A 15,237-nucleotide genomic window follows, 5' to 3' on the forward strand; every position below is an offset into this window, starting at 1 on the left:
TTTTACAGTTATCACATGTTGCACGGGGGTTCTTTAATGCAAAAAAAAAAAAAAAAACTTCTTTATTTAGATGACAACAAACATTATTTAAGGATGCAAGTTTTTGGAAATGTAATTCCTTGTTTCGTTAACTTTCACCTCTTGTGTGGATCAGGTGTCTGTTAGCGTCTGGGCAGTATTACCTGACCTCTTTGGTTGTTAAACCAGCTTACCTGAACAAAGGTCGCTGGATTTGCTACAAGACCAGGAAGCATCAGAGATGGATCATGGGCTTGCACACTTTTTGCAAAGAGGGAAGTTGATTTCTCCTTCTTCTCCATTTATCAAGACGTTTTACTAAATCCACACTTGTCTGGTGTAAACAAATTTCAGGCCACATTAGTACGTAACATAGAACTACATTACAGAATGATAGTGCCAATATGTAAAAACACAAACAAACAAACAAAACCTTAATAAAAGACTAGAAGTTCTAAGTTTTTTCCATCAATAACTCATATCCAGACTACTTCCACAGATTTACCATTCAATTCATTTATTAATAGTAAGCTATGACTTTTATTACTTGCAACATTTATGCTTTGTAAAACATTTACCATTATTTTCAAACATTTCAAAGTATTATCCCATTGAAATATATTGAGATCTTTGCAGTTCCTTCAGAAATATTGTTCTTCAAAGTCAACTAGAGCAAATTGCTTTATTTATTTATTTTTTTGTTTGTTTTTTCTGCTCCTTTTAGCTCCTGTTTAGATCCTTTTAGCTTCTATTTTGCTCTTTTAGCTGTCATTAGTTTCTGACAGCTCAGTAACCAATAAGATTAACGGACGCAAACAAGCAGCTTCGGGAGCCAATCAGAAGTAAGAGTGGGCGGGCCTTGTTTTGTTTTGGTTGAGGAATCCACTTCCTGCTTTGCAGCGTGAAATCGATAAACTGCTCTCAGCCCGGATGAGGAAGAGACAAGAAGCTGAAGATTTGTCATCGATGTAGGTAAAAATCTGCCTTTGAGTTTCTGTTAATCATTAATTAAAGCAACTCGAGGATCAATAAGCAGGCTAAAGAGTCAAACAGAGAAGATTCGAGGTTTAAACAGGCAGAACGTGTGCTGATCACAAGACTGCAGCAGAGCATGTGATATCGATTAGAGCCCGGCCTGTCTCAGCCTGTACTCTTTTACTGGTTAGGTTTTTGACTCTTTAGCTTTAGCAGCACAATTTTTATGTCATAATGAAGATTGGAGTGACCCAATAGGTTCAGAGTTTTTAAAAAGTTCATCTTCTTTTGGTTTATGAATTGTTAAAACGTTTGATTTAGTATTTTAGAGCATCAAAATATTAAATACACAACAGCATCCACCTAAAAACAAATCTGTTTTTTTGTGCATGCTTCAAAGCATTTTTCTCCATTTTTGTATATGAATGGGATTATTTTCACAGTAAATGCTTCAAACCCACTCTTGGTTATTTGGGAAATAAAATTGCAACAACTATTTATTTGATTCATGACTTATTTGCAGGTTCTTTCTATTTTCTGATCAATGACGCCTCTGGACAAGTAGAGTGAAAGGCCGTGTAGTAAACATCTACATTTGTGCCCCGGCTGAAGGAGCAAACATGGTGCACGTCTACAACTGCCATCCTTTTGCCTCGCAGCAGATCGTCCAGGTAAATGAAACGGGACTGGGTTTTCTCATGTTGATGGTTTGGCACTAGTCTTAAGTACCTCCACCCTCTGTCGCCCAGGTGGAGCAGGAACCTGGGCTGGTTTGCTGTGGAGGTGGAGCCCTATTTGTGGTGGCCTCTGGAGGGTGCAAGGTTTTTATTCATTTCTGTTGTTTCTAATTCTACTTCACTGCTTTTAAGTTTAAAGCATAAGGAACAACCTCTTCAACATCCTGTGACTTTTTTTTTTTACTAAGGTGGAGGCGTACAGTCTGGAGAAGGAGGTCTGTCCTTTTATCTGTCGTTTTGCCACTATGGGTACTGTGAGGAGTATCCAGCATAGCAGCATAGGTACAGTCACCTCCTCCAGTCCTCCATAATAGAAACACAGGAAATGGTTTTTATTTTCTCCTCATGCAATTACTGAAATGTCTCATTTAAAATTAAAACTGAACAACTCACTATAATAAAGGTTGAATGAAAAATGTTTTTTGGGGGTTTTTTGTCTCTCCTCCAGGAGACTACTTGGTAACTATTGAAGAAAAGAACAGCGCCACCTACCTGAGAGCGTACACCAACTGGCGCTACCAGGTGCATAAAACACTTCAGAAACCGACTTATTATCACTTTAGTAAGAAACAAAAAAAACCTCTTATCTTTGTTTTAAAATCTGCATCGTCGGTTTGTTTGTTTCTTCTGTCCAGGCGGAGGAGAAGGCTCGTGTCGGGGTTCGGTTGTTGGGCCACTTGCTGCGTGGAGCGTCGGTGTGGGGCGGAGTTCAGACGGAGATCATCGAGATCCCTCTGTCCGAGCGTCCCGTCGCCGTCACGTGCTGCCCCATAACAGGAAACCTCCTGGTCGGCTGCGAGAACACTCTGGTTCTTTTTACCCTGCAGAGACAGAACCAGCAGAACTTGGTAAGAATTCAGCAGTTTAGTAAGTTCTTGTGTGGCTTTATTAGCTAAACTGTTCGTCTTTACAATGTGTCAATATAACCGTATGTTTGTCAGAACCAGCAGAACCTCCAGAGCTCCTGGTCAAACAGTCAGCAGAGCTGCAGCCAGAGTCAGGGTACGTCAAAGTGTTGGTTCAAGTGAAGCAAACATGAAAAACATACAAATTAAGTCCTCAAGTAGCAGAACTTCTTTTGACTGTTTCATTTAAATGTCCAAAACAAGAAATGAGCCATGGAAGAAATATATTTTTGTTTTACAATTCCTCAATTAAATAAAAATCTGTATATTAATAATCACAAAATGTTGTGGCGTTGCTTCTTGGATCTAAATATGTTTTTGGTTTATAGGTTCTCTCCTGGACTTTGAACGATCAGTCATCCTGCATCTTCCATCAATGACCCCTAAGCAGGTACCTCCAGCCTAGTTCACAGTTTGGGTTTGACTTTGCACAATTCTTTCAAATTCCTCTGTTGTTGTTGCGTTATTTACTTTGTGACCACATTTCTTTTTCATTGCACCTTTATTTTACCAGGCATTAACACTAAGAACACATTCTTATTTATGTCGGATAAAAATATCCTCTGTTCATCTTACTTACTCAAAATAGCCACACTCAAAGACACAAGAAGATTTTTTTTTAACCGGGTTCACTTGCAACTGCAGACTTTCAGTAACAGGTTACACAAATGTAAAAAAAAAGTTCTACATCATGGAGCCCAGTCACGAGAATCTGCACCGGGCAGTGTGCGAGGTTTGTTTTATATACATGCTTATCACGTTTCGCTCAGAGGCAGGCCCTGATGACCTCGGCCTCCATCCAGCTGCACATGCAGGATCAAATAAGCTCCTCTCTGAGAGAGAAAATAATTCTCGGGCAACTCAAAGTTAACATTAGTACCGTATTTTTCAGACTATAAGGTGCATCAAAGGCACAATATCAAAGAACAGGTTTGTTTTCATACATAAGGTGCACCGGATTATAAGGCGCATTAAACGAAACAAGTTAATTTGAGATTTTTGAGTGCCGTGTACCACATAAAATCATTTTGAGGTCAGCAAGCACAACCAGAATTAATACATAAAGCACACTGGATTATAAGGCTCACTGTAGATTTTTGAGAAAATTAAAGGATTTTAAGTGCACCTTATAGTCCGAAAAATACAGTAGTGATAAAACATCCATAATCCTTGACCAAAGATCTTCGGACATACACCCCTGTTCATGGGTGTTCATCACATTATCGATATCAACCTTGCAAGTAGGGTCGCTATTTGCATGTGGCGGGAAAAAAACAGTGTGAAAACATTCCAGTCAAGTGGGAAAATACCACATCACCTCTACGCCCCATTGACGATGACCTGCATTCAGCATCCCTGCTCGGTGGGGTCAGTTCAAAAGAAATATTTAAACACCTAAAATAAAATCACAAAAAGAGGAAATAAACCAAATCAAAACCAACATACAACTCTTAAAGCTCTCCACAGACAGATCTCTCTCTTCCTGAAAGCTTTTCTGAATATGAAGAAATAATAAAATATATAATATCAGTGCTGGCCTGGCAAGCACCAACAGGTACTTCTTGTAGGGTCATGGGAAGGGAAACAGTACAATATTTACAAAAATATACATTTGGAACGTACAAAGAAGCAAAACATTTTTAACTATTGCTTCTAGTATCTTTTTTAAGGATATCTTTTTTTTTTTGCGCAGTGAAAGGAATAAAATTTTGTCACTTCACCCTTCCAGGTAGCGCTGTGTGGAGGATTTGTGGCGGTGCAGGCAGAGCTGGAAGTTCTGGTGCTGAAACTGGAAACAACATCAGAGCCAGCGACCACAGAAGAACCACCGAACATGTTTAAGAACAGTAAAGAAATTACTTTTTAGTGCTATTTATTTGTTTTGTTTTGATGCAAGTATAGTATACAAGCAATGAAACGTATTAATTTGTTCGTGTGTGCTGCAGATTATCTAGAAGACCAGAGTGATTTTCTGCTCATTCCGAGACACCAAGAGCTTCTGGGTAATCTTGCTAAAGACTGCGACATCCCTGTTAGCGTTGAAAGTACTGGACTGGAGGACAGGAGACACTACGCACTGTCCTACGTTCTTTTCAGGTGTTTACATTTTTTTTAATATGAGAATGTTTCAGCACTGTGGTGTGATGTTAAATGTATCACTTCCCTCCTGCAGGCGTTTTTCTCCAGAGTTCTTTCAAGGCTACAGCATTGAGGAGATGCAGCTGCACTCGCTGCTGCTGTACCCGCTCTTCACCAGTGAGTTCAACATGTTACTTACGGACAAACTGTCTGAAATTAGTTATTTTCATTCAACCTTTATTTATACAGGTAAATCACATTGAGCCTCGAAGACTCATTTACAAGTGAGATCTGTTTAGACAGACAAAAAAGTATTGAAAGTGATGACGTGTATAGGATTTAAAGGCAAAAAATGATTTCCTAATAGACTCTCATTCCATGGCCGAGGAAAGATGGCCTGAAATTGAAAAAACACAGTGCACATAGTGAGACAGACATTCCGCAGAGGAAGGGAGATGACAAGGGTGGTGAGCATGTCCAAGGACACTCCAGAGGCACTGTAGGAGTTCTGATAAGAATGGTGTAATCAGCCAGTTCCCGATCTAGGACAGCGCCAGGGAGAATCCAAGAGTCCTGAAATGATGACAATGTTATTTCAGCCGGTTTCCTCTGATGGGTCCGCAGACTTCCTTAGTGGGAGGGGGCAGAGCGTCGATTTACAGAGCGTCCTGGTGAATTGAGATAAGGTCAAGGCCAGCCGGGGAGCCAAATTCAGACAAACATTTGTTTTGGGGACAGGCAGAACTTCACTGCTTTGAGTCTTTGCTGGTCCTCACGGAGATCCCGAAATGTCCAAATTAAGTGGACACACCACTGATCCGTGCCTGAGAGTATTCCCCGAGATCTGAGCCATCCTGCCAGCGAATCCTAGGGGCCGCAAGCGGCTTGCAATTCTCACAAATTGCATCCAATTTGTGGTTCAGTTTGCAAAACAATTGAGTCTGGGTGCTCGAGGCACAGAGCAAACCATCACATAAGGCGGGCAGCCTGACCAGGGCCAAATTTGCTGCTGACGACTTCCTTGTTTGTTCATAAACCAGGAACCAGCCAATACAAAAAGGCAGGAAACCTGTTATCATGAATCCAATTATATATGTGTCTTCAACATCCTCGATGGACAGCAGAGATGGACGCATCACCTTCCAATCGCCCCAGGAATGCATGACATATCCAGCTGCGTGCGTGTCATCAGGACAAGTCGGCTCGCCTGAAGCTTGTCTTCTCGTCGAGAAAATTTTATCAATTGCGTTGAGAGACCAGTTGACCAGATCCATAAATTACAGTTCGGAAGATATGTAGAGAGAGGCTCTGAAGCAGTTTCACAGACAGGACAGAGCAAAGCAAAGCAGAGGAGGGAAAAAAGCATCCGCCCTTGACAAGAGCAAGTGGTGTTGTGTTTATAGAATAAAGAATGCAGCTTTGAAAGAATACAAATATACTTTGTGCTGCCAATATGGAATTGTTCAAGTTGATGTGCATTACATTTAGGCTTATTTTACTTCAAAATATTAAAAATACTTACTAAAGTGGACATGTTTCTGCAACATTTCAACAATAATACAATTTAGAGCATCTGCTAAAAGAGTTTGCTTCTCTCCAGGTAACCAGTCGGTGTCTGTGGACGAACCAGCCTGCGTGTTCTGTTTCTTCTCTCTCCCCACCTCCGGGTACCTGTACAGTCTGAGAGGTGGAGTGGAGCTGCTCTCCACCTATCAGTATCCAGAGAAGGTGCTGGAGGCGGTTCTAACGGATCACCTGTTGCACGTCATAACGAAGTAGGCCCTCAAAGAACGCACAGATCATTTAATCTAAATCATAAGCTGCAGAGTGTATTTCTTATTGTCCTGTTTTATTAATGACTTTGTCTTCTTTCCCCACGTACAACCTCTTTATTTGAAATCTCACTTAAAGTTGAGCTTTACTAATACATCTTTGTTTCTAATTTTAAAATCATCCTTGTTTCTTTAAATTGCACCCGTAGTGTAGAGAACTCGGTGCAAAGTTTCACAAAAAGTGTTATTTTGTTTTGTTTTTTACCAGGAATGCGTTGCAGTCTTTCACAGTTCGATGTGCAGCTGTGGCAGCCAGGATTGAAGACCCCTACATCGACACCACCATGAAGGTATAAAACACATCTGTTCCACAAAGTTCAGCTAAAAAGAGGCTTGTTTTATAAAAACTTGTGGCTATTTCTTTGGGACACGTGTTTATATCGCAGTACTGATTTCTATTGAACATTGTTATAATCACTTTGTTCATGACGGGGCATGCACTTAGCGGTGTTTGGCATCTGTGTGTGTGTTTGACAGGCCTGTCCACCCTGCAGCCTGGAGGTGTGTGCGCTCAGGATGCAGTTATTTATCGGCCTGAGGTCGGTGTGTGTCCATGGCGGCCGTGTTGTCCTTCTTTCTGCTGCTGACACGGAGACACCAGAGGGCAGTGAACGCGTCACGCAGCGCAGGAGCCTGTAAGTCGCACACGTTCGAACGTGGACAGTTCAGGTGTTTCTTCGTGAACACTCCCTCAGATGACTCATCACACAGCTGACGATAGGGGGTCACTGAACGAGAACGAGTCATGTGACTCCAGAGGCGTACATAAACCTTTGTGCTGTATGTGTGTGTCGTTGTTTTAGCGAGTTAAAAGAACACAACATGCTGACTGGTATTTTCCTTGCGGTGGGAATCGATCCCGCAACCTCACCAGCTCTGGAGAGCCTTCTGTCACGTCCCTTCCTGTAAGACACCCCCCGTCCCCCGTCCCCCCCACACCTCCCCAGACTTTGTTGTCAATTTCAGGCCAAGCTGCAATGCCATCAAAATATTCACCAGAGCAGGTCGTCCTTGAACAAACCAGCTCTCCTTTCTAATGTGAGTCTCACAAATTTATATGTTTATGAGCTACACTGGTATTTTGCTTTTGTTGAGGCACTTTATTTATTTTTTACATTTCTAATAAAATCAGTTTGGCTCTTCTAAATCTAACAGGCATATTTTACTGTAACTAGAGGAAACAAACTTTCATAATGATTTAGGAAACCACAAATCTGACTTTATTCATAGTATCAAATTGTATAAAATGCTGAAAAGGCCTTTTTAATTTGCATTAAAGGTGCTATTTTTTAAGGAATTTATTTTTATGAAAAAACGTGATGGAAACTGAAGAAGAGATTGAGCTCTCGTAACTCGTGAAATAAATTCCTTTTTGATGCTGCAGCTTGAGCTAAAAGAGACAACACTTTTCCATTTTAGAGCCTAGCTACCCGTAACTCTGCTAACACATGGAAATGTGCGTCTTTTCTTGTTTTCATTAACTAATTGTGTGATCCGTTAAACATGGGCTAATGTTTTTGGAGCTTGTCAGCAACTTGTACACTAATAACTGGTTCATCTTAATTTAGTACCTTCTCTGGGTTCTGCAATTTTGTCATTTAGCACCCCCCCCCCCCCACACACACACACACACACATTCAGAATGTTCTCTATTACCATATTTTCCGACGTACACGTCGCATCAGTCCAGTATGTCTAATAAAGTGGAAAAACCCATAAATACGTTGCTTTGCCGTATTAGTCGCATCTATTACGCGTCACCGCTGACAACCCGGAAATGTCGGCCGGTGTTGTGCCAAAAATTGATTGGCTGCCAGATGGTGGCCGCGGAAGCGTGCACAGGAGGACTTTAACAAGAATTTAACAAGATTAACACTTAAAAACAATTATTTGTTTGCTCAAAATTATAGTAAAGGTGTATCTTAGTCCAACTTTTTTTTAATAAATGCACTTTGACTGTCCAAATCAGCTGCATTTAAAAAGCCGATTCACGGGAGCGCACAGAGGGACGACTCGTTGTGCATTTCTTCAAAATTTAACAAGATAACCGCCTAAAAACGATTATTAATTTGCTCGACTTTATAGTAAAGGTGTGTCTCAGTTGAACTTTTACTTAATAAATGCACTTCAATGGTCGAATTAGCTGCATTGAAATGAAGCTGATTTGATGGTTGCTCCAGGCATGATCCCAGAGCTGGAAGAAGGTGGCAGGTTATGGCAAGCTGATTGTGTCATTAATAGCTACTTTTACCTTTTACATGACACAATGGCATCTAGGGGCTGTAAATGTTAGTATTCAGTATTTTCAATGTCGGAATGAATGAAAACGATCATATCTCTGCCAAAAATTGGTTTATATATATGGAAAATAAAAAAAACATAAACAAGTCGCAGGGCATGCAAATTATGCCAAAAACTGACTTATAGGATGGAAAATGTGGTATATAAAGGAAAAATATACTCATACGCTGATAAGAATATCAAGGGAGCGTGGGGTGTTCAGTGTCTTGCCCAAATGCACTTTAGCCTGCTGCAGGAGCTGGGGATCAAACCCTTGACCCTTCATTTGGAAGATAACCTCCCTTCCACAGGGCCAAGCCAACTTCACAGATGAATTCTTGATTTTACTTATTTGGTTTTCAGAGCGGCAGCTCAGGCATGTTTCTGTCGTGCAACAACCCCTACCCACCTCCGTAATCAGGGGTTCAATGGCAACACAAATATTTTAGTATTTCGTAAAAGGATCATGTAAGGACCAGGAGCCCCGTTTTTTATTTTTCTGACCTTTTCAATAACTGTCAACTAACTGCATGAGACCAGACGGGCTGCTTTTCCCACAAAGTTTTACAGTGACACACCTGTTGTGATCATGATAACCGTAAGCATTACTAGTTGATGATGTACGTCTAGTGTTGTTGTTATTCCCAAAATCAAATCTTAGTTTTAACTGTTTTGTATTTACATAGTTATTGTGTGTATCTGTTGTTTGTAACGGCAGCAGAGATGCAGCCCTGTTTGTGACTAAATGGTTTAAAATGTTCATCAAATCTAAACGTTTCCCTGAACTGGTTTCCAACCTTTTTTTACACTACTCATCAAGGAACTGGACAAACGTCTGTGTTTAAATGGTAAAGTGGAGAAAATGTAGGCTTTAATGCTTTAAACAAATCTGGGATGGGGTCATGGAAAAACACTGTGAAAGCTGCTCACTGCCGCGGAGGAAAACTGTAAAATATAACCAGGTAAACGATAATAAATCATTTTGGATGTCATTAGTTGTGTCATTGGAAGACCACTCCACTGAAAGTCTGTTACTTCACATGTTCAGTTAACTCTTGTTCGTAGAGTTGAGAGAAACTGGCACCATCATAAGAACACGTCTGGCTGATTTTTAAAAGTTATATTCTGCTTGTTGTTACTATTGTTTTTTTTTTTTGTTGTTTTTTTTGAGCCCAGGAGCAGAATGTGGGCGAGCTCCTCCCCCAAAGAAAGCAGTAAATCTGGACATGGATGGAACCTGTATGTTCTGGACACCGTGTCGCCTTTCACCCTCTACCAGGAAATGGTAACACCAAAAATACTGACTGAAGTACTTGGTAACACCAAAAATACTGACTGAAGTACTTGGGATCAAAAAAGCTAAACTACTTTGGTGTATTTTTAAAAAATTTTGTCATAGCTTGAGAAATTATATTTTCTGTAGAGACGCAGTGAGGCTGCTGCCAAAGCTAAAACTGAGTGGTTGAAACTTTAAGAAGCAGAATACTAACTAAAAGCTAAAAAATCAGGAACGCTAGCTAAAAGTAGCAAAACTAGTTAAAAATTACAAAAGATTAGCTAAAACTTAAAGTAGCTAAAGGCTAGATAATAGTAGCTAAAGGTCTGGTAGAAGCTAAAAGTAGCAAAAGTCTGGCTTAAAGATAAAAAGTACAAAAGACCAGCTGAAAGCTAAAAGTAGCAAATGGTTGCTAAAAATATCAAAAGGGTAGCTAATAGTAACAAAAGATTAGCTACAGGCTAAAAGCACCAAAAGGCTAGTTAAAAACTAAAAATTGCAAAATGCTTTCTTAAAGCTAAAAGAAGTAAAGGGGTACTTTACACATAGTAGCTAAAGTTTAGCTAAAAGTTAAATGTAGCAAATGGCTGGCTAAGAGCTCAATGTAACTAAAGGCTAGCTAATAATAGTGAAGGTTAAAAAACAAGCTAAATTGTGAAAGTAACAGAACGGTAGTCAAAAGTACACATTTATCATAAAATGTGAATCAAAACCAGATCAAAAGTTTGAGAAATTAAATGTTCTACAACAATTTTTTTTCCTTTTTAGATACAACATTTTCAGTATTTTCTATATTTAGAGATGTGCGTTTCTAAAGATGTTTGTTTTTCACTTGTTCAATCTGACGTATTTAAAGAGTTTTTATGTGTGTGTGTGTGTGTGTGTGTCAGGTTGAATACAGTCAGTCGTACACGGAGACAAACCCACAAGGCCAAAGTCTTCAACACCTCCTCTGTGAAGCTCACCTCCTCCTCCGCGCCTCCTTCCTGCAGTCCTCAGAGCAGCAGCAGGAAAGTGAAGGTGACCCTGACAGAAAGATCTCTGCTCACTCTGACAGACGGGCGCTGGAGGAGGCGTTCAGACACAACTGTGCGCAGCTTGGAGACAATTTTAGCAGGTTGTACAAATTAATATCCTTTAAAACGCATAGAAACATAATTTTCTACATTACACACATAATTACTCCGTCATGTTTGTTGTTTTTGAAACAGATTTCCATCATGTTGATTCTGTTTAGAAATGCAAACTGAGTAGATATGAAGTACAGTGTTTTCTTTAATTTTTAATGTTTTTATTCCACAAGGGGAAGTCAGAAGAACTGCCACCTGGCATTGCCATACTACAGGATGTCTGGTCTGTCGGTCACAGAAGTCACGTCCAGGAACCGCCCACTTCCAGGCAGCCCGCTCTCCTACGGGCCAGGCTTCCTGTTTTATCTCAAACATTACCTGTTAGAGGAAACTGATGAGAACCTCAGTCAGGTACAAAACATCTATAAAACTCTGAAATTGTACTCAGACTTCTATTTATATACTTTGTCATCATCATTCATTTGATCAAATTCTTTTAGCTAAAAAATACAATATTGAAACAAAAATGAGCTGTTTCATTACTATGTCCCCACAGGAGGAAGCTGATGAGGTCATTAACATTTTCAGCCAATCAGAGCCTTCGCGCCTTGTCAACGTTTGTGCCAGCCCGTGCATGATGAACATCAGTGCTGCGCGGACGCTACAGATTTTACAACATCTGGAGGACACAGCCGGCGTGTCTGTGCCTTTAACAATCACCATGGCAACCTTGATGCTGCGCCAGGGCGACCTGTTGCAGTACACAAAGCTGATGGAGCGGCACGCTGAGGTCAGGATGAACGCACTTTACATCCTCTAAATGAAAAGTTTTTACGGCCCTTTTTATGTGCTTCATGATCGTTCTTTTTTGTAAACAACTTTTATTTGCAACCAGAGTTATTGTTTTCACACTGAGCATTAAGTCATGGGGGATGCCTTCAGATGCTGCTGGTGTACGGGTTCATCGAGGAGCCAAGGCTGCTGCTTTATGGTGGAGGAGGGGGCAAGAACGAGCAGGTCGGACCCACGGCGTTGGCTCGACAGCTGGCAAACTCCCAACCCGGACTCCTCGTGGCTGCCATGGTGGCTTTACATGAGAACAGCAAAGTTCAGCTGGAACAGGCGGATCACATATTCAAGGTGTGTGTCACTGCTAGCAGAGCGGCTATGATTGAAAGTATTTGTCACTATACTTATCTGTCTCATATAAAAGTTTTGCACAAGTTTGAATGATTGAATTTAATCTATGTTTATCTAAAATACTCTGAATGTAGTAGCAGTGAATATGTTTGTGTGTGTGTGTAGGAGTTGGGTAGTGAGAACAGCTTACAGGTGGATTTTTGGGAAGCGATGCTGATGGCCTCCTCGCAGGACGCTGTCATTCAGGAGCTTCTGTTTCGGCTGGCGTCGGTTTACATCGACCGACTGACGAGCCTGATCAGTGACGCCACAACCAAACACAAGTCACTAAAAAGTGCTGAGGATCTGGTACACTTATACCTCTAGTTACACAACAGGCTGTGCAACCGTCATCAGTTTATTACACAAATTATAATGAAAAATGTTTGAATGTATAAGAATAACGTTGAAACGTGTTTGTGTTTCAGATCAATTCATGCTCTCATTTTGGCGCTCTGTACCCGTGGCTGACCGTCCTTAATCCAGCTCAAACTTCCAGCTTCTATCACCAGGAGGCGCTGCTTAAACTGCAGGTATCGTAGTTTCCGCCGTACATGTCACACCACTCTATAAGTCGCATCAGTCCAAATATGTCTAATAAAGTGGAAAAATCCATAAATACGTTGCTTCGCCGTATATGTCGCATCTATTACATGTCACCGCTGACAACCAGGAAATGTGGGCCGGTGTTGTGCCAAAAATCGATTGGCTGCTAAATGGCGGCCGCGGGAGCGTGCACGGGAGGACTTTAACAAGAATTTAACAAGATTAACACTTAAAAACAATTATTTGTTTGCTTGACAGTATAGTAAATGTGTGTCTCAGTTGAACTTTTACTTAATAAATGCACTTCATTGGTCAAATTAGCTGCATTTCGCCGGGGCGGCGCAGCGAAATGAAGCTGATTTGATGTTTGCTCCAGGCGAGCTGGACAAAGGTGGCAGGCTGTGGCAAGCCGATTGAGTCATTAATAGCCACGTTTCCCTATTACATGATACAATGGCATGCCATACTACTCGAGTGCCATCTAGTGGCTGAAGATGGTAGTGTTCAATATTTTCAGTTAGAATTAATGAAAACGGTCATATCCCAGCCAAAAATTAGTTTATAAATATGTGGAAAAAAATCCATAAATACGTTGCTCTGACATATAAGTCGCAGGGCATGCAAATTATGCAAGAAAAAAAAACGTGACTTATAAGCCGAAAAATATGATATATTTAACATGTTCTTACTTGCATATGAGAAGAGATGCCTTATGTGTGCTATCTGAACTTTTAAAATATAAAGAATGATCCAGTGGAGCTGTACAATTCTTATAGTAGTGCTGTGACTTGTTCCGCAAAACTTTGAGTGAATAAATTCTTTCTAGCGTTCATATTATACCAGCTAACAATAAATTATTGTTTTTGAACTGGAAATGTAGAAATATGTAAATCCATTCCAGCTTTTCCTTGAAAAGCTTTGTTTCTTTGCTTTTAGTATTTCAATGATGATTTTATTTTTCACACATTTGTTAAAAAAAAGTAAAGACTCTATCCATCTTTGTACCTTGAAGGTTCAACCTTTTGGTTTTCTGCTTTTCTTTTAAATACACATATGTTAAATAATCAAAATAACACAGTTTGTTTCCGCTTAAACTTTTTTTGTGAGATGTGATGAAGGCAGAAAGTGCAGATGTGGATGCGTGGATGCCAATTAGAAATGTAAAAAGTCTAAAATAAGTGTGAGGAAAGCTCAAAGTAACGGTAAGGATCACTGCGTTTGTTTTGTGCAGTTTGGTCTCTAACGAAAATTGTTTTTTAGAGTGCATTTGTTTAATTTTCACCCTTTTTATTAAAACAATAGAATCAAGTAAATAAAACGATTACTTTTAAGTGTTACATTATTTTCCCTCCTCCTGTATTTTATATTGTAATGTTCCCTGGGACTGTTTTTGCAGTCGCTGCTGTGCGCTCCGTCCCTCTCTGTTGGAACCATCGAGCCTCTGTTGGAGCTTCTCTCGCAGGAAACCTTATGGGGCTTCAGCCTGCACCTCCTGTGTGCCACCAGGAGGGGGCAGTACGACAGCAGCATTGAGAAGTTGTTGGACCGATGTCCTCAGGCCATTATAGCTTACGCCAACCACCACTTACAAGACAAGCACATGGTGCGTTTACGGAGCTTAAAGAAGACGTGCTGGGCTGACTCTGTCCTTATAGCATGAGTCTGTTTTAATTTTTACACCCATGTTTGGTATCTGTCTGACTTGTTGAATCTTTCCAGGCTCTCTGGTGGCAGAAGCTGCTTCCCGAGCTCTGTAATCGAACGAGAGCAGCTGCAGACAGCAGCATCCTGCTGAGTGCTCTCAACGGTAATAAATAAATAAACAAATAAAACTTCCTGCTTTGATTCCAGTTAAGGAATAACTGACGTTTATGTCACTTGTTGGTTTGAAGTAATGGTAACATATCACTTCCTCTTTGTGCAACGATGCTGGTTTTCATGCTTGCAGAGACGCTGGTCGTGGTTGCCATGGAGACGAGCCCTGCAGAGTTCTTGGAGCTCATGCCTGATGACGGCGCGGCGTCCTTCTTCCTGCCTCATCTGTTGACGTGCAGCCAAAAACACCTGCTGACCTGAAACACACACACACGTGATGGAGCTTTAGAGCAACATGATGGATTGAACGTCTGAAGGTTTTCAGGAAGGTCACAAACGTGTTTTTAAAATCTGCAGTGAATCAGTTCGGGGTTTAGTGTTTTACTATTTACTGAGGACGCTTTCAGTGTGTTCAATCTCCGTAAGACCTCAGAGAAACATGAAATTTAGCTGATAAACATTATAAAATGTTGGTTATGTTATTAACACTGTTAATTACGTTTTATACTATTATTTTTTTCCTGC

The 15,237-nt window shown here is 40.6% G+C and overlaps 1 protein-coding gene across 1 annotated transcript; it reads left to right on the plus strand.

The window, feature by feature from the left end:
* Positions 1-1,613: 1,613 nt before the first annotated feature.
* Positions 1,614-15,237, plus strand: hps3 (HPS3 biogenesis of lysosomal organelles complex 2 subunit 1). Its single transcript, XM_037674483.1, has 22 exons — positions 1,614-1,664; positions 1,743-1,814; positions 1,919-2,012; positions 2,179-2,252; positions 2,366-2,597; positions 2,965-3,026; positions 4,365-4,482; positions 4,582-4,732; positions 4,809-4,891; positions 6,315-6,489; positions 6,755-6,836; positions 7,024-7,181; positions 10,003-10,111; positions 10,993-11,219; positions 11,406-11,583; positions 11,729-11,962; positions 12,115-12,336; positions 12,478-12,660; positions 12,780-12,884; positions 14,294-14,500; positions 14,617-14,704; positions 14,846-15,237. The coding sequence occupies exons 1-22, from the start codon at positions 1,614-1,616 to the stop codon at positions 14,971-14,973; spliced, it is 3,033 nt and encodes a 1,010-aa protein (XP_037530411.1). The 3' UTR covers positions 14,974-15,237.

This window comes from Nematolebias whitei, chromosome 3 (assembly GCF_014905685.2).
Source record: "Nematolebias whitei isolate Nwh7 chromosome 3, NemWhi1, whole genome shotgun sequence".
NCBI lineage: Eukaryota > Metazoa > Chordata > Actinopteri > Cyprinodontiformes > Rivulidae > Nematolebias > Nematolebias whitei.

Bases quoted from the DNA above. Each gene is read 5' to 3' on its own strand.
- hps3 (XM_037674483.1), top strand. From the start codon at position 1,614: ATGGTGCACGTCTACAACTGCCATCCTTTTGCCTCGCAGCAGATCGTC. The intron at 1,665-1,742 runs GTAAATGAAACG...TCTGTCGCCCAG, and splicing joins CCTCGCAGCAGATCGTCCAG to GTGGAGCAGGAACCTGGGCT. The intron at 1,815-1,918 runs GTTTTTATTCAT...TTTTTTACTAAG, and splicing joins TGGCCTCTGGAGGGTGCAAG to GTGGAGGCGTACAGTCTGGA.